This window comes from Microcaecilia unicolor, chromosome 2 (assembly GCF_901765095.1).
Source record: "Microcaecilia unicolor chromosome 2, aMicUni1.1, whole genome shotgun sequence".
Classification (NCBI taxonomy): domain Eukaryota; kingdom Metazoa; phylum Chordata; class Amphibia; order Gymnophiona; family Siphonopidae; genus Microcaecilia; species Microcaecilia unicolor.
Genome location: NC_044032.1, coordinates 59,117,477 through 59,143,352, shown reverse-complemented (window position 1 = coordinate 59,143,352; position 25,876 = coordinate 59,117,477). Strand labels below are relative to the sequence as shown.

The 25,876-nt window shown below is 41.2% G+C and overlaps 1 protein-coding gene across 1 annotated transcript in view; it reads left to right on the top strand.

Moving 5' to 3' along the window:
- Positions 1-25,876, top strand: part of TCF4 (transcription factor 4) — an 816,409-nt gene that overhangs the window by 2,981 nt on the left and 787,552 nt on the right. The window contains exon 3 of the mRNA XM_030192973.1: positions 525-597. Coding sequence (XP_030048833.1) covers positions 525-597 — 73 coding nt within the window. The remainder of the gene's footprint in view (positions 1-524; positions 598-25,876) is intronic.

The window sequence follows — 25,876 nt, the reverse complement described above, 5'->3', positions numbered from 1 at the left end:
GTGCGTATCCAGTAGACACGTCGAATAACAGAAACCAATTAGAATCTAAATAAAAAAAAAAAAACTGGAGAGTCTTGCTTCAAATTGCTCTCATGTTAGACGAAATGATAATTTAGTGCAGGTGGCACTTGAATTATTTTGGTGCACATGACACAGAAAAAAAATCATTGACGGATGTGGACATTGCTGCTGCTCTTATGGCAAAGGTTCAAACGTCCCCCCCCCTTCCCCTCCCATACTATTTTTAAGGATAGTTTCAGGATGGGTCCCGCAATGAATCAATCCAATAACACTGCATATGTTCTTTGGAATTTAGTAAGAGCTGGCAAAATTAATGTGCATGTTGCATGACTAGAAAAATAGAGGGGGCTAGGAAGTTCCAAGCTGAGGTCAGATTTATTTGTTTAATTGAGTTTCCTATTTGTAATTTGTTTCCAGCATTATTTGTGGGTGGTGTGCAATTCAGTTTGTGTAATAATATAAGATCTCATTTCTTTATCTGGTGCTCCGTTTATCTCTTTTAGATGTTTTCGCCTCCTGTAAGCAGTGGGAAAAATGGACCAACCTCTCTGGCAAGTGGACATTTTACTGGCTCAAGTATGTAAACTGTCTATGGTTAGTGTGACTATCTGCAAGTAATTTGGCCATGTTTATAATAGCTGCCTGGTTGTGTTTGCCTAATTTGGGTTGTTCTTGAGACTCCATGTGAGTGTTTTAATTTATTATTATTTTAATACCTGCATATGTATTGTTTAGACACTTACCAATTCACTCTATCTGATATTGCTATAGTTTTTTTTTTAAACTAAACTCGTTAAATATTCCCACCTTTCTTCCATAAGAGCAAATATTGTTGCAACATAAATCAAACAAAATCAAAGTGGTAGTGTGGAATGATCATAGGATGATCTACAATTTTAGATCAATGCATTCCTGAACAGGAGGCAGGTGTACCTCAATATTTATCTTGGTGACAGCAAGGCTCTTCATGCATGTAGACATTCTCACTGTTTCACAGTTTAGCTACTAAAATACTTCTATTTGAAAATGAAGTCAATAAATTTATGGCTTTGCAGTTTTACTTTGACTTATTTGAAGGGTATTTATTTCATAAGATTGTATACTTTTTTGTGCTTCATTTACATTATTATGGTCAATTTATTTATTTATTTTTTGTATTGTGAGAAAAAAAAAAAAGAAAAAAGGATCCTTGTTTGGCAGTGACAAACAGAGATGTCAGGGCTGTTCACAAAGGAACCTGTGTGTCATTGACTATCTGGCATCCTCAGGCGGGTTTTAAACAGAGATAGTATTTAAATGTGTAAGTGGAGCTTCAGTTAGAAATGAAAAGTGCCCAAGATTTACCCATGTGAAATTTCTAAATTCATGTTATATTGAGTTTTATTTATAAAAGGAGCCCTATGTTCTGTTCAGCCCTTTGGACCTGGTGCAAGTGCATGTCGAGTTGAATAGTTGTAATGGTGGAAGAGGTCTGGCATTTGTTCAAGGTTGTGTATACAGATTATTATTTTAAATCAGGATGTTTCATTTCGACAAGTGTGTACAGCAAAATGACCACTGGAAATATTTATTAGTCGCTGTGTACAGAGCATGCTTGATGCTGCCGGTTTGAGCTTCAGCATTTAAAAAGACCTTTCGTACTTTGCATCCCTTGCAACCATTTCATGGATTTGATTGACTGTTTCAAATACAGTGAGGATAGTTGAAAAAAGAGCTTTGTGGCTGTTTTCTATTAGCTTTTCCCCATACAGCATTTGTTTTTTGAGATGTGTTATCTGTGGTTGCTGAACTCTGGTTAAAGCATTCTTAGCCTGTTATTTGACCCTTACAAATTACTTGTTGGCTTTTTGTGGCATGTGTCTTGTCCTTTCTTTATCATGACTTGTGCTGTGGATTACTGTATAGGTCTAAAGAAAATCACTGTTCAGTGTTAGTTGGCGTAATCTGTTTACATCACAAAACAATTAAACTTTTACCTATTCAAAACTGTTATACCACAAAATATTTCTAACAAAAGTTTCTTGTTTTTGAGAAGTATTTATTTACGACTCCTTTTTTTTTTTAATGTGGAGGTAGATCATTAGACTTGTGTGAAGGGAATTGCTCTTAAGACTGGTGCTTGAGATCTTTTTGATGAGAGTTTATAAGGGAGGTATCTAATGAAAAATCGAGTACATGGAGATGTGTGCCTTTTGCAGTGGTAGGTTTTTCTGTAGCTGTAAAACTGAAACTTAATATAATTTTAGCACATCTCTTTGGCATGCAAATTGTTTTAATGCACTGATGTAAATTAGTGCCCTTGAGATACAGGAACACTTGATAGTGTACACACTTTTTTGCCAGTTTATCACAGAAACACAGTAAATGATGGCAGATAAAGACCCGCACAGTCCATCCAGTCTGCCTAACAAAGGCGAAGTTGCATCCACCATTCTGTGCAGGTTATGGTCATTCATGCTTAAACACTGGTTGGCAATTTGTCATCATGCCAACCACATATAGATAGTTAAATATGATGCAGTCTTGGGATAATATTTTATAACCAAAAGTATTGCTAACAGTATTTAACTTGCTATTCTCAACGTTAAGATATTTTCCCCTCCCCCTTTGAGATGCACAACACCCTAACTCATAGCATATTATAATAAAGTGATATACAATTACTCTGTTAATATTTTGAATACATGTTTTGTAAATGTAGGCTAAGAGCATCATAAGATGTAAGATGATAACGCTGAAAGTATATGATTTATAAACACACACACACATATATATATAACTATATATGTATATATACACACACATTCTTTCTCTTAAACAGAAGTTTTGATAATTGATCAGTACTTACTAGTTGTCAAGTTTTGCACTCAGAGCAGGATTTTTTTGTACTTTTTAAATATTATATAATTAGTTCTTTGGAAACTAAATAATGGTTTTGAATTGAAGACATAGTGGTAGAATGAAAGGTGAAGAAAACCTAATCTGTGATTACGTTAATGCCATGTCCTGTTGTCCTTGTTTCCATTTCCTGAAAATTACACTTATGGAAAAGAAAAGGAGTAGCGAGAATCTTTTGTTTCCTGAGTTCCTGGAGCAGTATCCCTTGGCTCCCACATTGCTGATGTAGGGCTAGGGTATACATAGAGAATGTTTTGTGGTCTGGGCAATGCAAGCTTTTGCAAAATAATCTGGCTTCTAGTGAACAGTACATTCCGCATAAAATATCTTAGAAGAAGGGATTATGCAAAAATCTCCACATGTGGAATGCAACAATCTATTTTATCTTTAAATCAAACTGTCTAAGTTTATTGTGTTAGATGAACTGAACAGAATGTACTCTTTTCCCATTGGCCGCAGTTAACATTAATGTGGACAAATATACGATTTATTCCTTTGTGTCTATTTTAAAAGTGACATTTAATGTTTGGAGATGCAAAAATGTCATCCTCATGTGTTGACTTGAAATTACATTGCCTTAAAGTTTTTTTTTAAGTTACAGAAATAGCATGCTCAAAGGTTAAGAAAAACACAGGGAAAAGATCCCATCTTTCCCATCTTATCTGAGAACAGCTACAGCTTGTGTTTAAAGTCGTTTAATACTTCAGTGTATGTATGGCCCAAGGAAAGGGTTCTTAAAAATAAAAAGGAAAAAAAGGTAGAAGTTCAGGCTTTCATTTTGCAGTCCTGGCTTCTCATCACCTTTGGAAGCGGTGTGTCTATAAGGGAGAAAGGAATGTAACCTGAGCTGCCGTTCTGGCATTCCCAGGAAGCATTTTTCACATGAAAAGCTTTTGTCAACTCAGTAAAGGACCAGCAGTTTTCCTTTGATGTTTGCAGGTGTTCAGCAGAGAGTACTAAAACAACTCAGCCATGATGGTTCAGGGACCTCACTTTCTGTGGGGGGGGGGGGGGGGGGGGGGGGGGAGGTAGGATTTGCTGGGGACTGAAATTGTTTTAGAGAAGTCTTCTCAAGACTTTTCTTTCAGTCTGTGTGTTGATTTTAAGCAGGCACCAAATAGTTAATGTAAATCATTGTTCCTGTCAAGCAAACCCAGGCACAGCACAGATGGGTTGAATCTGGTTTCCAGTACTGATATTGGGGGGGGGGGGGGGGGGGGGGGGTGGAGAGAGAAGCTAAAATACAAAAGATTTTTTTTTTTTACATGGCCTGACTTGATGTTATGAATATACAGTAAGCTAGTTTTCCTGAACAATACATATTTTTTATTCAATTGTGGTTTGCTTTTTTGGTAGTCATTGCTAGGTATAACTAGTAGCAATTGAATACTACTTTTATTTTACCTGATTGTGAAATAACATACATTTTTTTTGTTTTTATTTGGGAATACATTTTTTTAAACTAGATGCTTGGAACTGTCGGTCCTAAACAGTCATCAGTCCATGCATATTGGCTAATTGGGCTTCTTAAAATAATGTCCAACCATTTAGTCCCAGCCATTTAGTCCTTTCTCGTGCCTTACTTTTTTTCTGCTGCTTGTCTGCCCTGACTCTTTTTGTGTGAGTAATTTGGATTCTCTTTCCCCAAATACTGTATTTTATCCGCATTTTAAAGCGTCTGGTAAAGACTGTCCACTGCACATGAATTCGGCAGACAGCATAATAAAAGGCCTTGAGAAAACAAAACAAGCTTTGTGCTTGGTCAATCCTATAGAAGTCTATCAGGCTTGTTTTTGAAAGAGAAGGGCGCCCATCTTTCGACACAAATCACGAGATGGGCATCCTTCTCACAGGTTCGCCCAAATCAGCATAATCGAAAGCCGGTTTTGGGCGTCCTCAACTGCTTTCCGTCGCGGGGACCACCAAAGTTCACGGGGGGGGGGGGGGGGGGTGTCGGAACCATAGCGAAGGCAGGACTGGGGCGTGCTTAACATATGGGCATTCTCGGCCGATAATGGAAAAAAGAAGGGCGTCCCTGACGAACACTTGGACGACTTTACCTGGTCCTTTTTTTTTTACGACCAAGTCAGAAAAATGTGCCCTAAATGACCAGATGACCACCGGAGGAAATTGGGGATGACCTCCCCTTACTCCCCCAGTGGTCACTAACCCCTTCCCACCCTCAAAAACTTTTTTTAAAATATTTTTTTCCAGCCTCTATGCCAGCCTCAAATATCATACCCAGCTCCATGACAGCAGTATGCAGGTCCCTGGAGCAGTTTTAGTGGGTGCAGTGCACTTCAGGCAGGCGGACCCAGGCCCATCCCCCCCCTACCTACTGTTACACTTGTGGTGGTAAATGTCAGCTCTGCAAAGCCCACTCTACCCATATCTAGGTGCCCCCCTTCATCCCTAAGGGCTATGGTAGTGGTGTACAGTTGTGGGGAGTGGTTTTGGGGGGCTCAGCACACATGGTAAGTGAGCTATGCACCTGGGAGCTTTTTCTGAAGGTCACTGCAGTGCTCCCTAGGGTGCCCGGTTGGTGTCTTAGCATGTCAGGGGGACCAGTGCACTATAAATGCTGGGTCCTCCCATAACCAAATGGCATGGATTTGGCCATTTCTGTGATAGGCGTCCTCGGTTTCCATTATTGCCAAAAATCGGGGACAACCATCTCTAAGGTCAACCTAAATGTTGAGATTTGGGCGTCCCTGACCGTATTATCGAAATTGAAGATGGACGCCCATCTTGTTTCAATAATACGGGTTTCCCCGCCCCTTCGCCGGGATGTCCTGCGAGGACGTCCTCAGGAAAACTTGGGCGCCCCGGGGCGTTCGATTATGCCCCTCTTTGTCACACAAACATCACCAAGTACAAGTTAAACTGTACAAAAGCTTCCTTAGCCTTTTCCTTTATAGACAACTGTAAAAAAAACTTGTTTAAAACCCAAGGTTTATTTAACAAATTCATCAAATCATCTGATTTTTGAAAACCTTGTTCACATAAATTTTATTTATTTAGATTTTGCTCACACCTTTTTCAGTAGTAGCTCAAGGTGAGTTACATTCAGGTAGATTGGATATTTCTCTGGGCTCACAATCTAAGTTTGTACCTGAGGCAATGCAGTTGTCATTGATCTGAGACATTCAGCAAAATAGGTTCCTAATTTACAGCTTGTACCTGAACAATAGGGCGCACAAATGTGGCCATTCTTTTCATGTTATATTATGATATATATATATATTTTTTAATGAGAAATAATGTAACAATTCTAGCTAAATGATTTTTATCACACTGCTTACTCTGTAACAAAATGAGCACCCATGACAACATGCCTTCATTATTGGTTGTAATATCTCTGGTGTGCAATATGCAGCTTTTTATATTAGGAAAAAGTTTGATGAGGCGATGGTTAAAACCTATTGATGGATTTAAGCAACTTGATTTTAGTTTAGTAGACAGAGAATGGTTATAGGTCTGAGTAGGCTGCCATCTTGAAGTGTGGCTTTGTTGCACAGTGTCATGTAGAAATAATATAAAAAAGGCATCTTAAAGGTCCTCATTGAAAAAATAAAGTTTGCCTTCAGTTAATATTTTTTTTTTTTTAGTTATAGTTATACCCCGCGCTTTCCCACTCATGGCAGGCTCAATGCGGCTTACATATACAGGTACTTATTTGTACCTGGGGCAATGGAGGGTTAAGTGACTTGTCCAGAGTCACAAGGAGCTACCTGTGCCTGAAGTGGGAATTGAACTCAGTTCCTCAGGACTAAAGTCCACCACCCTAACCACTAGGCCACTCCTCCACTATCACAATTTGTATGTGCTCCTCAGTGAAGTTTAAGAATTATTGTGAGCAGTTAGGGCTTATTCGTATGTTGCCACCTTCATCCAAAATAACCTACTGTGTGATTTCTGATTTACTTTGTAAAAGAAACCATTACATTGGAAAAGAAAGCAGTTTTAAAAAATATTAATTATGTACTTTGCTAGCTGCAACGTGCGCCCAGATCTTTTAGGAACTTTTGTGCTGTTTCCTCATTTTAACTTGAGGACTGAAATGATGCAGGAACATTTTCCATGTGTAGTTACAATTAATTTAAGGCCTTTTTACTAAAGCTTAGTGCATACTAAAGGGGCCCTTTTACTAAGCTGGTAAAAAAATGGACTGTGCTAGTTTTGGTGTGTGAAAGTGGCACGTGCTGGACCACTGTTACCGGAAAAAAAAGCCATTTTTAAAAATGGGGCAGTAAATGGCCGTGGGCTAATATTAAAAATACCATGTGGCTATTTACTGCCTGAGCCCTTACCACCACCCGTTTAGTTGGCGGTAAGGGCTCATGCGCTAACCCCAAGGTAAGCGGGCAGTGCGCAGTAGAAAATAGAAAATTATTTTCTACCATGGAAAACTGCGCGCGCCAACTTCAGAACTACCGCCGGGCTCCCGCACTACCCCACAGTAGGACCAATTTGGCATGTGCTACTTGCGCGGTAGCCCTACTATGCTTTTGTAAAAGGGGCCCTAAATGCTGGATGTCCTATTTATACATGTGGGCCAGGTGATACTCAGCGCACACTAATATCTTGTAGTGCATGCTAAGCTTTAGTAAAAGGGCCCCTTAAATTGTTCTAAGACAGAAATTTTGCTCTTGTTGTGCACCTTAGAATTGAGTTGTTGTTCAGCCAGGTTCTATAATAAAAACACTAGCCCTGGGTTTTATATATGGTGCTGAGATTTTGGTGCTGAAAGTTCAGGTGCGGATACTACCAATTAATTGATGGTAACAATTGTTGCAGTTAATTGGCAGTAACTGGGATTTGCGCATGCATCTGCCTCTGTGCTACTCTATAACCCCACGCGCCTAAATACCCTGGTATACAAGTCAAAAGGGGGAGGGGCATTCAGAAAATTTGCGCATGGGGTTACAGAATATCCCCATTTCTGTGCCAGAATCACAAGAGTTGAACATCAGCATTTACGTCAGGTTTCAGCTGGCGGAAATACTGCTGCTGTGCACTATTCTCTAAATGGTTCTGAATCCAGAGCATTCATTTATAGAATAGCGTTTCATTCTGATTTTTCTGTGCCATTTATAGACTGCCCCCATAGATGTCAAGTTCAGTTTATTTTGGAGTAAGACTGTCAATGATAAGTGGCCTCACTGATAGAAATGAAATTAAAGAGTAATTTTGTCAGTGTACCTTTATGGGAAATGGGAAAGAAAAAAAATAGAACCCCCCCCCCCCCCCCCCCCCCCCCGTAGTTGCACAATCTGTGCTGGCAGTGTGTTTTTGAAAAACGAACAAACCTTGTTTTCGCTGCTTAGGACCAATCCTGGGGCAAGCAGTGTCTTCCTCATGTCTAGCTCAATAGCAGACTATGGACTTTTCCTCCAGGAACTTATCCAAGCCTTTTTTAAACCCAGATATGCTAACCACTGCTATGACATCCTCAGGCAAAGAACTATTCTTTGTGTGAAAAAAATATTTCTTCCTATCTGTTTTAAAAGTATTTCTATGTAACTTAATGGAGTGTCCCCTAGTTTTTGTATGTTTTGAAAGAGTAAAAAAATCAGTTCACATCTACTTGTTCTACACTACTCAGGGTTTTGTAGCTTTTGCAGACCATTGCCCAGCCTGTTCTCTTTTTAGGTTGAAAAGACCAAAATGGGCCTTGAATGAATTAGCATTCACCTTTGAACTCTTGAAGGGCAACTATTATATCATTTTCATTGGATAGCTTGCTACTTACTACTTCTATAATGCTGCTTGGTATACTCAGCACTGAGTATATAGTCAATTCAGAATGTCCTCGTAACATAGTAAATGTTAATTGTAACAAGAGTAATAATTTGGCAGTTTACTGATAGAAATCCCTCTGCTGAGTTGCTGGGCACAGCTAATTTTTAATACAAAATTGAAGTTCCAGTAACAATTGGCGTGCTCATTAGAAAATGAAGAAAAAGCCCTCAGAAACCGTGGGTAAAATACCCAGGGTTTAGTGTGCGGTTATGTAAACTTTTATAACACACACCACGATTCGATCATTGGGCTAAAAAAACTTCATTCTGTAGTAAGCTTGCAATTTTATAGCTTTTTTATACTATATTGTTATTGTTATTTTTTAATTATTTTCTAATGTATTCTTATTCTTTCCCACGTTGGAATAATCAATTCAAATATCCAATCACCAAAATATGGCAGTAAGGCAATTATGTTTGTGCTTCCCTAAATACCTCTAAAGCACTCCGTTCCTGAAGAAGCCACGTTTCTAGGCGAAACGGGTTCCCGTAGAACGGACAATGAAGAGTGCCTGATTCTAAAGCTAAGTAGCGCAATACTTTATGCCTTACTGCCATATTTTGGTGATTGGATATTTGAATTGATTATTCCAACGTGGGAAAGAATAAGAATACATTAGAAAATAATTAAAAAATAACAATAACAATATAGTATAAAAAAGCTATAAAATTGCAAGCTTACTACAGAATGAAGTTTTTTTAGCCCAATGATCGAATCGTGGTGTGTGTTATAAAAGTTTACATAACCGCACACTAAACCCTGGATATTTTACCCACGGTTTCTGAGGGCTTTTTCTTCATTTTCTAATGAGCACGCCAATTGTTACTGGAACTTCAATTTTGTATTAGGTTACCTTTTGCTCCAGTGTTACTGCTACGTTCTATTGTTTGGTCTTACACAGCTAATTTTTGTTCAGTAGTAGGGGTGCAGACTGGTGGGTGTTGTGTGCTTGTGTGTAATACTGAACATATTCACACTGCCCTGGACATTGGCATAGAGAGTGTAAGGTAGGGAATAAAGGCAAGTGTCAGAATGAGAAGTCTGCTTGGGCTGTACAGCTCCTCAGAAGCCATGGGGTGGTTGGAGGAAGGATAACTTAGCTGTTGTAATCCATGCTAGAAAGAAAGAAATACCTGCCTCCTCTATGCTGAGCCAGGGGAAGGAGGCTTCATCTTTTGTGGGCTGCAATGGAGTTGCTGCTGTAGAAGCCAGCTTGTCTTCATCTGTCCTGGCTGCTGGGGCCTGCTGGGGGAAGATTTGTGAAAATGACTGGTAGGGATAGGGAGGGAGAGAGGGAACTGTGTTTTTGACTACTTTGTCCCGCTATACTTTCCCTTCCCTTTATCTCCTATAATGTTGTCCTGTTGTTTTTTTTTTTTTTTGGCAATTTTATTATATTATTTTATCTGTTTGATTTTTCTGTAAGAGTTTGTGCACCACATTGATGGTACAGTGGTAATGTGGTCTATCAAATACTCAAGAAAGAAAGAAAGAAAGGTGGTTGTCAGAGAGAGAGACTGCTGTGGATAGGGGGGGAGGTGATTGACACAGGGTCAGAGTGACTACTGGAGACAAGAAGGGGAACCGGAGGTTGAGAGAGAGAGAGTAAGAGAGATGACCTAGGAAGTGGAAGGAGGGCATGAGATTGACAGGGTAGAGACTTACGATTAAACACAGGGAAAGGCAAAGGGGGCTGAGAGTGATGACTGAGTTCAGATGGAGCCAGATTGAAGCTATGTAGTTTAAGAATAGTCATACTGGGTCAGACTAACCCAGTAAGGCTATTCTTAAGCCACATATCTTCAGTCTGGCTGCATTGCCTTTATACTGAACATTTACCACCCCATCACCACAGCCCTAGTCCCAGCTCAAATACAAACCCAGCAGTTTCTTTTTATCAACCACCTTCCTTCCTTCCCTGTTCTCATCCATCACTCTCAAACTTCACTCACCCCCTGAACCTACAAACTACCTCACCAACCCACTCAGCTATTAAAGTCCAACTTCTATACTATCCTGCCTAACACCTTCCTTCTCTCTTCCCTTACTTAATGTTTGTACATTTCCAATTGTATCTGATATCCTGTACATTACCAATTGTATCCGTGAACCTGGAATGACTATGTTATAACAAAACTCTGTAAGCCACATTGAGCCTGCAAATAGGTGGGAAAATGTGGGATACAAATGCAATAAATAAATAAATAAACAAACCCAGGAGACCCTGTGGTGAATTTCACCGGTATCAGTTAGCAAAAGCAATAATTATGACTTGTCTCTTTCTTCAAGAGGCGGGAAGAATGAGCAGATATCAAGGGGGCCAGTATATGAATCCTTTAGCAGAGAATTGGGATTTTCATGATCGTCTGAAAATATTTTATTCCCTTGTTCCCTCTTTACAAGTTCCCCGCAACTAACTTGTGCCTGGGTGACACAAGTACCTGCACCAGCTCTTACAGCTCTGGGAAAGAGTCATTTTTGGATGATTTGCGCTCAGTACAGGTCCTTTGTCTGTCAGGTACGGCTGCAGTAGTGACAGCTGCCTATCCTGCCTCCTTAGGCTCTGTGGCATGCCGGAGCCCTGCCAGCTGTGTCAAACAGAAGACTTAAACATGATTCTCCTGCACAGCAGCAATACATCCTAAGCCATGAGGCTGTCCCTAGAAATTTTTTTATTTGTTGTACCATCCAAGACAAAATGAAAAAAAAAAAGCTTTGACTGGAAACCACCGCAGGCACCTGGCTACATGACAGGTAGAAACTAAGACCTTGCAGTGTATGTGCGTGTTAATTGAGTGTCTGCAAGTTATAAACTCCCTTTAAACAGCACAAAAGAATCCCTCAAGTCAGGCTTTGCAATGGCACCAGTGAAACTACAACTTAATCGTTCCTCAGGGAAAAAATATCACTTTTAATTCAGCCTTCTAATGAGAAGTACAATGCTAATTTTTCAATAAGCTTAAAGTGAAAGTTCAAAATATCCCAACCAGCATAGCTTTTGCAGTTAGAGGACTGTACCTTTTTAAAGGATTTTAAGATTTATCAGCAGTATGGGATTTCAAGAGTACAGCTCAGGATATGGGTATGTGTTTTAAGTATGAGGAAAGGCGATTATGAACACCAGGCCCTGTGTGAACCATGTTCTTGCGACCTTACGGAGAAGATGGTGTGCTTATATATTTCCCCTAGTAAATCAGATTCAGCAGATCATATTCAGACACTAAGGATTTTTAACACTCTGTATCAATGTTTTAGGTTTTTTTTGGCAAACATTTCCTGATTTTTAGGTGTTTTGTAAGTTAGTCTCATACATTTGTTTTAAAAGGGATGTGCAGTAAATTGATTTACCTTGCATTAAATGATGAATTGAGGAACATTGTCAATTAGTGCATGTGAAGAAGGTGGTTATGTTAGAAGCTGTAGATAATGTGCATTCCCCATTTCAGAAGGGGGAATGCATGTTTATGTCTGCCAAAATCAACATTGGGATTTACACCTAATCCTGGGGATGTCTAGGTTACAGAAAGTTGTTCAGTTTGAGCCATGCTCCACTGGAGGGATTAAGGGAGGTCACCTTCTTAGTCTTCTAGGCCCTGGTGCTCAAAATTCTGGCGTTGTACGAAACAGTGGCGGAAAATAGCAACCTAAGTACATAAATGTTGCCATATTGGGACAGACTGAAGGTCCATCAAGCCCAGTATCCTGTTTTCAACAGTAGCCAATCCAGGTCACAAATACCCAGCAAGATCCCAAAACAGTACAATACATTTTATGCTGCTTATCCTAGAAATAAGCAGTGGATTTTCCCCAAGTCCATTTTAATAATGGCTTATGGACTTTTCTTTTAGGAAGCTATCCAAACCTTTTTTTTAACCCTGCTAAGCTAACTACTTTTACCACATTCTCTGGCAATAAATTCCATAGTTTAATTACACGTTGAGTGAAGAAATATTTTCTCTGATTCATTTTAAATTTACTACTTTGTAGCTTCATTGTGTGCCCCCTAGTCCTACTATTCTTGGAATGATTAAGCAAGCGATTCTGGTCTACCCCGCACTGCGTATGCCTTGTAGCGCTATAGAAATGATAAGTAGTAGTAGTAGTAGTAGTAGTAGTACCCGTTCCACTCCATCCATTATTTTATAGACCTCTATCATATCTCCTCTCTGCTGTCTTTTCTCCAAGCAGAGGAGCCCTAGCCATTTCAGCCTTTCCTCATAGGGAAGTCATCCCATCCCCTTTATCATTTTTGTCGTCCTTCTCTGTACCGTTTCTAATTCCAGTATATTCCACCACAACAGCACCAAAGAATTTCTTCTTAATGCGCGACGCTAATAGTATGTAAATGATATATGGGCTATTCGCATCAAGCATTAGGAAGTAAAGGGGGAGGATGGTGCCTAGCGCATGCACTCCTTCCCCCTTTGCAGAATCCTTTCAGCAATGCCAGTAGCCTAGTGGAGAAGCGGTTCGCATATTTTCCTGCTTCCACCGTTGGAGATGTGACAGCTGTGTCAGTACAGACAACAGATCCATTTCTGGCACAGGCAGGAGGTATTACATGTGAGAGCGAAAGAAAAAGAACGTATTTTTGACTTGTATCCACTGAGATGTTTCAAACATAAACAAGGAGATGTACAATACTGTAAGTCAGGATCGGCAGCATAAAGTCCAGGCAGTAACGTGTGAAAGCCTGGGAGACAGAGGAGTGGACACGTGGAAAAGAAATAAAAACACTGTAACGTTTTAACATTTTAACTTTTTCTGGGGGAGACTTTTGGAGCCAGTCTGAGCAAACCACCTCCCTGCTACAGCCGCTACCACCAGTCATGAACTCAAAAGCCTCGGCTGCCCAAAGCCGCTGCTGCTGCCACAGCACAGCGTGCATCCCGAGCTGCAGAGCTTCTTCCCGTGTCCAGGAACAGTACGTTTGTCCAAACGGAGCACAAATCTTCTCTTCAAAAACCCTACGTTAGGTTTTCTGCAGGAGGGGCACCCTATTTCAGGGCGCTGTCCTCTGAGCATTGCTGGGAATAGAAAAAGACGCATTTTAAATCTTTTTGACTGCATTAGCATGCTATTTGCACTGATCTGCAGCGAGCTCGGTATATTAAGTATTTGAGCATTGTGCGCCGGCAAACACGGGCGCTAGTCCAGCTCTCTTGGCCTGTGGCACCCGTTCTTGCTTCTCAGCATCGGTGCCCTAATGCTTTATGTTCCCCCTCCCCAAAGTGATACTTGAAAATGATATCAGGCGCTGAGACAGCTTTGGAATACCTACATGTGTATTTTTTAAAAATTACTGACATACACATATATGTGCTGGCACATAATACATTTATGTTGCAGTCTTGACCCCATGAATATTTTAGGCATGGGTGCTTGTAAAATGGATGCTCCCTCCATACACAAATGGCACATACAAGTCTATTCCTGAATGCAATATAGTAACATAGTAGCTGACAGTAGATAAAGGCCTGCACGGTCCATCTAGTCCACTGGAGTAGCTAAGTGGGGCCACGGGGGCATGGGCCCCCACAGATTTAGCCCTGGCCCCCTACTTTCACCCCCCTGCCATCCAAAGTCCTCTTCAGCGTTGGTCTTCGGCTCGTTGCTGATCTGGATTCTGTTTCTGTGAGTCTTTTCTTGACTCTTGACGTCCACACGTACGAACGTGCAGGACATCAGGACTCACAGAAACAGAATCCAGATCAGTGAATGCGCCAGAGACCGGTGCTGAAGAGCACCGGCTGGCAGGGGTTGGGGACCCCCGCCAGCAAAGGGCCCTGGCGGTGGCGGGGGAAAGTTGGCAGCAGTGTGTGTGTGTGTGGGGGGGTCAATAGTGGCGGAGGAGGGTTGGCGACAGCGGGAGGGGGCGTAAAAAGTGGCAGGGGGGGGCTAAAATGTGCCCCCTCACCTCGGGCTCTGGACCCCCCTCCCGCCGAAGTCTGGCTACGCCCCTGATCTAGTGTGCCCAATTAGATAAACTCATGGCATGTGTTGCAATATAACACATATTCTTGATCATACCTTGTATGATTGTGAATGTTTAGCTTCTTTAAAATATTAATAAAGGATTTATAAAAATATATTCTTGATCTTGATCTGGCCTTCCCATTTCAGGGCACAGACTGTAAAAATCTGCCCGGTACTGGACTTATTCCCCAACTACCGGAATTGTCGTCAAAGTAGAGAGTTGCATGGGGACAGAAATCTTTCCCATCCCCGCCCGTCCCCGCTGGAAACTTACCCATCCCCACCCATTCTCGCTAGAATCTTATCCATCCCCACCTGTCCCCGCAAGAATTTAACCTGTCCCCATTCGTCCCCGCAAGAATTTAACCTGACCTCACCTGTCCTTGCAAGAATTTAATGGTACATCAAAAATAATTCCGGTCGGCTTTCTCAGGGTTCGAGCCACAGCACTGCAAACAAGGAAGGAACAGAAGTTGGAACCTGGAACACTCTGGTTTGCACAAGTAAGATTCACTGGCACTGTGCTAAGAGGTCACCACATGCACACGGCAGTAAGTTAGGTGACATCTGATGCTTGTGCCTGTTTCAGAGCTGAGTTCTGTGCATCAGCCCGGGAACAGAGAGGATTAATAGTATAATAGTACTATAAGTGACAACAGATAAGAACCTGAACAGTCCAGTCTGCCCAATAGTCACACTCATTATCAATTCACAATTAAATCAACAATGAACGTGATGTTATATACTTGACTAGCCGTTAAGCCCGTTAAAACGGGCGCATATTGGAATGTTTTTTTTCCCAAGGCCCCCCTCCTGTTGCAGCTGCAAGGCCCCCTGCCATCCTCCTTCCCTGCCAGCTCCAAGGCCCCTTCTGTCCCTCCCTCCCAGCTCCAAGGCTCCAGTCCTCCCCCCTTCCCAGCTGCAAGGCCCCCTGCCCGCCCTCCCTCCCTCCCTCCCAGTTCCAAGGCCCCAGGCCCTCCCCCCCAGCTCCCAAGGCCCCCTTCCCTCCCTCCCAGTTCCAAGGCCCCCTGCCCCCCCTCTGTGCCTTCTTCCCATCCAGCTGGAAGGCCCCCTTCAGTCCAGCCCTCCCAGCTCCAAGGCCTCCCTCCTTCTGAGACCTCCCATGTCCCCTCCCCCCCCCCAAGGTAGCCGCTACCGACCCCCCACCCCGGAGTCGCCCCCTCCCCCCCTTCACCCGGCCCGGGCCCTCTCTTCGTTATTCAACTTACAGCAGCGCCAAAACAGCAGCAAGCAGCAGCTCCCGTTGGCCTTCCTTCACTGCCTGTGCCTCGCCCTCGTGTGACGTCACGTCGGCGAGGGCGGGGCACAGGCAGGGAAGGAAGGCCGATGGGAGCTGAAGCTGAGCTGCTTGCTGCTGTTTCGGCGCTGCTGTAAGTTGAATAACGAAGAGAGGGCCCGGGCCGGGTGAAGGGGGGGTGTGGCGACTCCGGGGGGGGGGGGGGGGGCGGTAGCGGCTACCTTGGGGGGGGGAGCGGTAAGGACGTCAGCGGTTCCCTCCCTCCCCTTCCGCGCAGTTTCCCTCTCTGTCCCGCCCCCCTCCCCCCGTCATCACGTCTTGACGCGGGGGCGGGACAGAGAGGGAAGTCTCTACTGCGCATTTGCAGGTGAGTCGGTCACTTGCCATTTATAGGTTTGATTATGGTCTTTCTTTGGTGTTTCTGGGACATTAAACCATAGAGGTCCGTCCGGCCCTATCCTTAAGTTCCAACTGCTAAGAGTTGTCATCGAAGCCCACTCCAGCCTATTTGTTTTCTCATTTGCGGGAAATAGACTGTTAAAGTCTGTCCAGCACTGTCTTCATGTTCTAGCCACTAAAGTTGCTGTCTAAGCCCTTTCCAGCCCATCCTAAACCAGATTGCCATATATGAGATACAGACCATACAAGTCTGCCTGGCATCGGCCCTAGTTCATTTCAGCTGGAGTCACCATCAGATCGTCCCTTGACACATCCACACACACATGCAGTCATTTAAATTTAATTTTTTTATAACTTTTGTAGGAGGTCAATGAAATCTATATGATATGGTCAGTGGTTTCTTCCTGTATAAGGAGTGTCCACAAGTAATGAAGACATCCACGCCTCTTCATCTGTTGTCATGAAAAGCAAGTTAGCTTAACATAATGATAATTTGTAGGTCATTGAATGTATATCACATTATTTGTCCAGATGCTGTACTTTGAGAAATAATAATATTGAGCAAAAATGTTATTTGAGAAAGAAGTTCCAGATCAGATAGAGCTTCTAACAGAATGTTCTATTCAGGAAGATAATCATGTTTAATTTTTGGTGGTCAAGGAAGTAGAACTATCCCCATGGGGAGAGAGTTCAGAACCTCTCCAGAAGTGGCAAGAAGATCTTGAATTACAGGTTGTGAAACCACAAAGAACCACTGAGTTAAAGATGCAAAGTATTGGCATGAATAGTGACTGGATATGTTAATATCATTCTGACATCATTAAAATATTATGAAGGACACAGACACAACTGACAAATATGTATACCACAAAACTTTGCATTGACTACTTTTTAGCCAGAGAGACAATCTTGAGTGGCTGGAAACCACAACTGTCCAAGTCACTTAACCCTCCGTTGCCCCAGGTACAAAAACTTAGAAGTCCTTTTACTAATCTGCGGGAAAAAGGGCCCTTTGGTAGCAGACTACTTTATAGAATTCGCTTGGCGAGTAGTGCACATAAATCCTAAATAGTGCCAATAATTGCTTGTTAACATCCAAGTATTGGCACTTATTGGCTTGTCAACCCCCAGATTAGCAAGCACAACTCTAGTCGCACTATATAGAATTTGCAGGTATGGGGGCAATTCTATAACTAAACACCGCAATTTTGGCGTCTAGATGCAGCAATGTTGAGTGCTAATTCTATAACGGCATCTGGATACCCAGATTCTGTTGTAGAATACCAATGTTTGTTGGCATCTGTGTGCCTACATTTAAGCATGCCCTCATGCCATGACAATATCAGGCATAATTCGGTACCTTGGCACATAACATACAGTATTCTGTAAGTTATGCACGTAAATGTTGGACACATGCATACCCCTCCCATGTGCCTTCCCCTATATACTGTATGCTCTCTTTCATTTATGAAAATGTGTTGTGTTTTGTTCTTGACGCGCTATAATGCAGAATTTCGGCAAGCCGAACACTAAAACTGCATCAAGAAGGGATATTCTCACAACTTTTTTTTTCAGGTTGTGCATTAGTACTCAGATTAACGTACAATATCTGTTCTAGATTAACACAGAAGCACTTAGCCCCTCATATTTAGTTAACTCTGCATTAGCCATTTAGCACACAAGAAGTTTATTTTTTATTTATTAGAATTTATTTACTACATATTTTAAGTAATTCACTCAAGGTGGTGTACATCAAGAAAGTGTAATGTTCTAGCTGGCTAACGCTTGCATGCTCACTCTCCACCCCTGCTATGCCCCCTTTAATTAATGGAGACACCCTTGCTATGCACGTTTTAATTCATGGAGACAGGAAAGCTACCACCTTAACACAGTTGTGCAGTAGCCTGTTTCTGCATGTTACCTGTGCGTTAATCCCCAAATTCTATAAGAGTCGCTAAAAATTGCGTGCACAAATTTGGGCGTGTGCAAGTTAATTGATATAACAAACTAATTATCACCAATAATTGTCTTGTTAACAAGGAATTATTGTCACTAATTAAAATATATGCATGTAAATTTAGGCGCAGTATCTGGGCCTAAATTGTATGCGGCAGTTCAAAAAGGGGGTGCCAAAGGGGCATGGATGGAATGGGGACATTCCTAAAATTTATGCGGGTAGTTATAGAATAATAAGGATATGCCTAATTCAGGCACAAAGATTTGCACCACGTTTCAGGTGGTGCAAATGGCTTTGCGGGGATACATCCCTTTAACTATAAAGCAAAGCTGACGCTAAGACGGCAAGGGGGGTCAGTCCTTGAGACAGCCCTGGACAAGGGCGAAACATGCATGTCGGGTGTTAACAACAATCCCCTGACCTGATACAACTCATTAAGATGAATATTTGAAAGAATATATATAAATATAAAAATAAGTTATTCATAATATAAAACAAGTAAAAGTGGCATAAATAGTGAACCAATGAAGAATTGTGTGCTTGATCAATTGCCAAAAAAACATTGTTGGCAATAAGCTCAGCTGAGGTCACTAGGAAGTAGATAAAACACTGTTGTAGTAGATGAAGACACTGTAGTGTTAAGTTCTTGAGTCTGGGAACCAAGGGTGATATAGAGAGAAATTACAGAGGTTCCAGAAATTGTATATTGAGAAGAAGCCACTCACATTGGTATGTTTCTAAAATTAGGCACGATTCCTGTCTGCCTAACTTTAAGCACAGTGATTTTTTTCGGTGCCGATTTTTGAGACATCATATATAAAATTCACCCCTAATTGCTTAATGTCTTTTGGTAAAAGGACTCCTAAGTGAGTTGCATGCTAAAATGATTGAATTCTGCCTAGCGCTTAGTTAGCCTAATGGGTCCCTTTTACAACGCTGCAGTACAGCTACCATGGTGTTGGCACGTGCCAATCTGGCACTACTGCTGGCCGACCGCGGGAGCCAGCGGTAGTGCCGCCCCCACCACGCACCATTTCTGGCGCAACGGGAAATTGTTTTTAATTTTAGTGCCGAGGGCTTACCTGGTGGTAATCGGGCAGCAACATGCATGCACGTTTACCATCAGGTTAACTTGGGAGTCCTTACCGCCTCCTAAATAGGAGGCTTAGGTAAGGGCTCCCCCATAAAATGGCTGCACGGTAAGTGCGTACTTACTGCACAGCCATTTCCTTTTTTCGCCTTTTACCTGCTGAGGTAAAAGAGGCCTCGTCATGCGGCGAATCCATGTGCTGACACCACCACCGGGCATCTTTTTTTAAATTTTATTTTATTTTTATCACATTTACAATATATTTCAAGTACAATTCTTGAGATAGCAAAGATGACTATTAGTCATTGTAGTATAAAGGAAAATAGTTGCTACGTACTTAATTAAACCAAATCATGATCTTATGCTCATCTTTAGTCCACAATATGGAGGCAAAACAAACTATATATCAGGAAAACTTATATTACTATTTAGCTTAAGAAAAAGGTGGCAGAGAAGAGAATCGAGTGACTCTTAAATTCTAGGGCGTAGAAGTTATTACAGGTCTTGGTTGCAGTACAAGTGAACTAGCTAACTTAGATTCCAGGAGAGAGTTCAATTGTTTAGAATAAAAAATTATATATTTAACAGAATTTAACTTTATAACACATTTGCAAGGAAAGTTTAACCAGAATAACGCGCCCAGTTGCACAGGGCATCTTTTACTGCAGCTTAGTTAAAGGATCCCAGTGTGCATTACTGTAACAGACACATGTACATGCACTTAGTGTATAAATGAAGGTGCCAAGTTATAGAATGAGGTCAAATCCGTGCTTTTGTTTATTAATATTATCTTTATCTTATTTTTAATTGTATTTATTTATTTTGGTTTTAGCTCACTTTTTGTTGGTATGTCAAGGCAAGATACATTCAGGTGGAGCCTTTAACAGTATTGTTCCACTAATTGTGAGAGGTGTGGGAGAGAGAAAGTTGACTTTGATAGAGAAGGAATATGGCCAAGGTATTTTCAACTCCAGTATTTACCAGAATTGGACCAGTCAGAGTCAATTCTACTTTAGCAATTTAAGTTCTATGGCTGTGGATTAAAGAGCAGTTAATAATGACCTTCTTTAACTTTTGTGGCATCAGGAAATCATCCTTGCCAGGATACTTTAATGCATAAATCTCTTTAAAAATGACAGATGAATAGTTAAGATATGTAAACAGAGTGGCAGATAATCCCTTTCAAATTTAGTATTACATGGCTGATTGAAAATTGGTGACCAAATTGTTTTTCATGATTGACATTAGAGTCATGTTTCTGCCAGAACGCCAGTGAAGCTTGACGGTGTAGCCACCCACTGATGAAAGTTCTTGACCTAATCCCTTTTTTTTTTTGGTTGCTATCTAGCTACTGTATTTCTGTCAAGCTGCATTAAAAAGCTCACCTAAAATGAAACTTTCCAATGAAATTGTAAGGCAGGTCTTGCATAAGATGTCAAGGTCAGAAAACAGTTGTCCAGATTGGGATGTTCAGAGTTTCCTGGGTATTTCACAAAAGACTCACTGAATGTCAAGCCTTTTGTAAAATACTTGTAAGGACATGCAGAAGTACACGTTTATTATGTGGCACAAGCAAACAGGTCCAAAAAAAGAGCTGATTCACTTGGGGGGCGTTACATGTGTAAGCAGTGGTACTTATCGATTTTTGCAACCTACACTTATGTGGGATTATGCAAAACTGCACATACAGGTGGTTTTTAAGATCAGAGATAATCATGACTGCCCCCTCACCCACTCCTCGAAACCCCAGGTCGAAATGAAAAGTTAGGTTATACTTATATATATGATTCAAAGTGTGTACACACACCATACCCAGAACTTGCCTCCTTGAAATATGTGCATATTATGGGTATAAATGTGAAGAAAACAGCTTTTCTGAAACTGCTTCTTACATGTGTATGCCCATTTAAACATGGTTGTAAACTGCATAGTCGCCTCAGGGATCACTTGTGGTATATCATGTGCTGAAAATGAATAAACAAACAAAGAAATACGTACATAAGTTAGCTTTTTACACATGCAAATGCTGCCTAACTGTTCTAAAATGACCTTTATGTTGCCGATTGTCACATCTTCCCCATAATGCTGCAAGATCTGTAACACAGAAAAGCTTCATAAATAGATTTCCTTTGAGATGAAAAACACTCCGGTTTGCTTTTATCTGTTATGATAAAGGGAGGCATTTTTTAACTTTGCAAATTAAGCACTTAGTCCTGATGGTACACCATCTTTCAGCTCCAGAAATCAGAAACGAGTGCATCGCTGGTGGCCTGAGGTCTCTCATTTGCTGCAGTTGGCACTCTGATTCTATCCAGATTTTATGAATGTTTTTATGTAACCCACTTTGAGATTAAAGCAGGTTATAAATGTAAAAATAAAGAAAGAAAGTTCTAATGGTTCACAAAAGGAGACGTACAGTTGCCTAGATATAGGTCTTAATGATGATTTCTTAAATTTTTGCAATGCATTCGGTCTTGTGTGTTTTATGACTTACGTATATTTTCCTTTGTAACCCGCTTTATATCTAGTGGATAGTGTGGGATATAAGCTTGATAATTACATTGCCATGGTGGATAGATTATTGCATTATAAATCAGACATCCTGGGTCAAGATTTGGTAAAACAAACCCTGCCACTGACTTGTGGGGGGGGGGGAAGGGTGTGTGTGTGTGCCTATATGGCACCTATTTTATAAAAGAAAGCAAGTGCTTACTTTCCTTTATAAAATACTAATGTAACTGAGTATGTGTATACACGCATATGCTGTTAAATGTGTACACAGCCTAAATTCCGGATATGCATATAACCTATGGTATTCTATAAGTTATCCACATAAATGCGAGTCCTGCCCATGCTTTGTCCAGACTTTGACAATGTGTACACACACCTGTAAAATACATGTTACTTAAGATGTACTTGTCTTTTCAGAATATCACGCAGGTGCATTTTTGACATTCATGCATGACTTAAGGGGCTTCAACGTTAACTTCAGAAATTTTAGTACAAGAACAGTGCTGGGCAGACTTCTACGGTCTGTGCCCTGAAAATGGCAAGGACAAATCAAACACAGGTATGCATATAAAGTATTGCATACCATGTATAATGAGTTTATCGTGTTGGGCAGACTGGATGGACCGTACAGGTCTTTATCTGCCGTCATTTACTGTGACCTGTTTTTTTTTCTCAGAAAAGGCGGTATAGTAAGTTTGAATAATTTCTATGGGGCAAATTTTCAAAAGAGAAAAACATCCAAAAAGTGTCATGAAGCAGCATTTGAACACATTTCTTCTCAAAACGTTCAAATCGGTATTTTTGAAACCTGTTTTGCAGAAGTTTAGCTATACATTTTGTTTGCAATTCGTCCAAATCACAAAGGGCCGTGTCAGGAGCATTGCAGAGGCAGGGATAAGGTAGGCTTAGGGTGTGGACGTTTTACAGCCATAATGGAACAAGACAAAAACGTCCCATGCAAAAATCTAAATGCTTGGAGCTAGACCTGTTTTTAAAACAAATAAGAGTCAAAAAGGTGCCCTAAATGATCAGATGACCACTGGAAGGAATCAGGGGTGACCCCCCTCCCCCGTACTCCCCTAATGGTCCCTGACTCCCTCACACCCTCCAAAAAAGTGAATAGAAAAATTACTCAACATCCTCTATGACAGCCTCAGATGTTATAGCCAGGTCTATCAGATCAGCATGCAGGTCTCAGGTGGACCCAGGCCCATGCCTCCCCCTACCTGTTACACTTGTGGTGAAAAGTATCAGCCCCCCCCCCCCCCCAAACTCGATCAAATCCTCCTGTACCCACATATAGATGTTCCCTTCACCAATAAGGGCTATTGTAGTGGTGTTACAGTTGGGGGCAGTGGGAATTGGGTGGGTTTAGGAGGGCTCAGAAGACAAGATAAGGGATTAATGGTGAGATGTGTACCTGGGAGCATTTATGTGAAGTCCACAACAGTGGCCCCTAGGGTGCCCTATTGCTCTCCTGGGATGTCTGGGGCACAATCTACTAAAATTTCTAACCCCTCCTACATCCCAATGGCTTGAAGTTGTGCATTTTTAACTTGAACATTTCTTTTTTGGAAATGGCCTAAAAAGGTAAATGCACAAAGCACAAAATCTTGTTCGAAATGGTATTTAAAAAATAAAAGATAGATGTTTTTCTTTTTTTCGAAAATGGGTATGTTTCCTATTCGGATTTGGTACATTTAGCGCAAAACATCCAAAGTTTGACTTAGACGCACTATTGAAAATGCTCCTCCACGTAAGCTATAAACTATTTATAGGCATATACATGTATATATATGCTAATATTATAAACATTTATGCACCTTTTTAAGGCTGCTTTTAACTCTTGACCCCTATTCACCTGTTCAATAGTACCCTGTCTGCTCTAATCATTCCCTCAATAACTCTCCAGTCCTTCATCTTATTTGCCTGTCTTGAATAGGTTGTAAACTCTGTTGAGCAGGGACTATCTCGTATGGGTTCAGTGTACAGCGCAGCGTCTGTCTAGTAGTGCTATAAAAATGATAAGTAGTAGTAGTAAATGTTAGTGCCTACTTTATACATCCTTTGGGCCCTGTTTACTAAGGTGCGCTAGCGTTTTTAGCGTTCATTAAAAATTATCGTGCACTAGCGCTAGAGACACCCATAGGAATATATAGGTGTCTCTAGCGTTAGCGCGTGCTCATTTTTAGCACATGCTAAAACGCTAGCGTGCCTACAGCACGACTTAGTGAACAGGGCCCTTTGTGAATTGGGTCCCGCAATTTATCTCCTCATGTTTGGTTTTTGCTTGTAAATGAGCTATTAGTATTATTCTTGTTGAGCATTTCACCTTGTTTTTGTTTTGGGGGGAAGGTAATGCATCTCTTCATTGGTAATAAGTAGAGTTTACCAGGATTGTGTAAATGTTTCTGTATGCTGCCTGTATTACTAACAAATACTACTACTACTTATCATTTCTAAAGCGCTACTAGACGTACGCAGTGCTGTACCACTTGAACATGAAGAGACAGTCCCTGCTCGACAGAGCTTACAATCTAATTAGGACAGACAGACAGAACAAACAAGAGATAAGGGAATATTAAAGTGAGGATGATAAAATAAGGGTTAGGAGTTAAAAGCAGCATCAAAAAGGTGGGCAGATTAATCTATGAGAAGCATCTCTTCTAACCAGATTTCACAGGCGTGAAAGGTAATTCTGTAAATTTGCCTAAAGATAGGCATCAATTTTGCATTTAAGTTATGGGACAATACCACATACACACCTGATTGGCGCTACTCTATAACATACACGTATATGTGCGAGGGGAGTATAAACATCGGAGGAGTATGGGCGAGTCATAGGTGTGTCTTTGGAATATGCGCGTATCTTATAGAATACTATAAATTACGCACACTTCAAGGCCTTATTTGGCACCAACAGTTGCAACTGCCATTAACTTGGTATCACTGTTGGTGTCAATGTCGTCTTAGGCTAGCCGTTATAGAATTAGGGGATAAGCGGATGGTGTTGAGGAGCCTAAGTCTTGGCTCCAGTTTATGGAATTGCCACCATATTGATCAGGACTGTTTAAGAAACTTGTTCTAAAATGGTGTTTTGGGAGATCAATTCCAGAATTGCTTCCCTGCAATTTGACAAAGAAATGTGTGAGCTACCTTTCCACTGAGAATCTCTTCTGGTACATGGTGGGTGCAGTCTGAGTCAGGTCATGCTGTCAACGGTGCAGCAATTTCATTTTTAGAAATTCCACCACTTTTTAAGTGGGTCATTATAGTTAGCGCATGTCATCTCCCACAGGGCCCAAAGGAACAAAACGGGCCATGCAGCTGGTAGTTCATGCTAACTGTGAGTAAATGACCTCCTAACGTTTATGGCAGATGCAAACTCAGCTGATGGGACAAATATCCATGTGTGTTTGAAGGATCTTCTTATCTGGATAGATCTCAAGTACTGTGGAAGGGGGTTGAGTTCTATGGTTCATATTAACAACTATTTTGTGATTTTTAGGTAGAAGACTTAAAAGTCTTAATGTTTAATGACTGACTGAGTTTGTAAACAAATGATACCTTGTGACTGGAATATATGTAGCTTCTTAATTGAACACCATTATCTTGGCTTGCCCTGTATTGATCTGTATTACAATGTTTCACAGTATTTGTTTCACCTTAGGAACTTGCTTTGTTGTATAGGCTTTTTTTTTTCTTCCTTCCTTCCTTTCTTTGTCTATCTGATTTATCACTTTTTTCTTATCTAGGGACAGTGCAGCAATTGCCCTTTCAGCCATTTGAATGACCAGTTGACTTAAGCTGAATGATTAGACATTTACCTTTGACATGACCTTATTGTTAATCTTTGTCCATCAGCAGTGCGCTGAATAACTGAATATGGACTTCATGCAACATATATTAGAGGACCTGGGCGCAGATTATGACAAAGGCAACAGTTTGTCAACTTTGGGTCCTA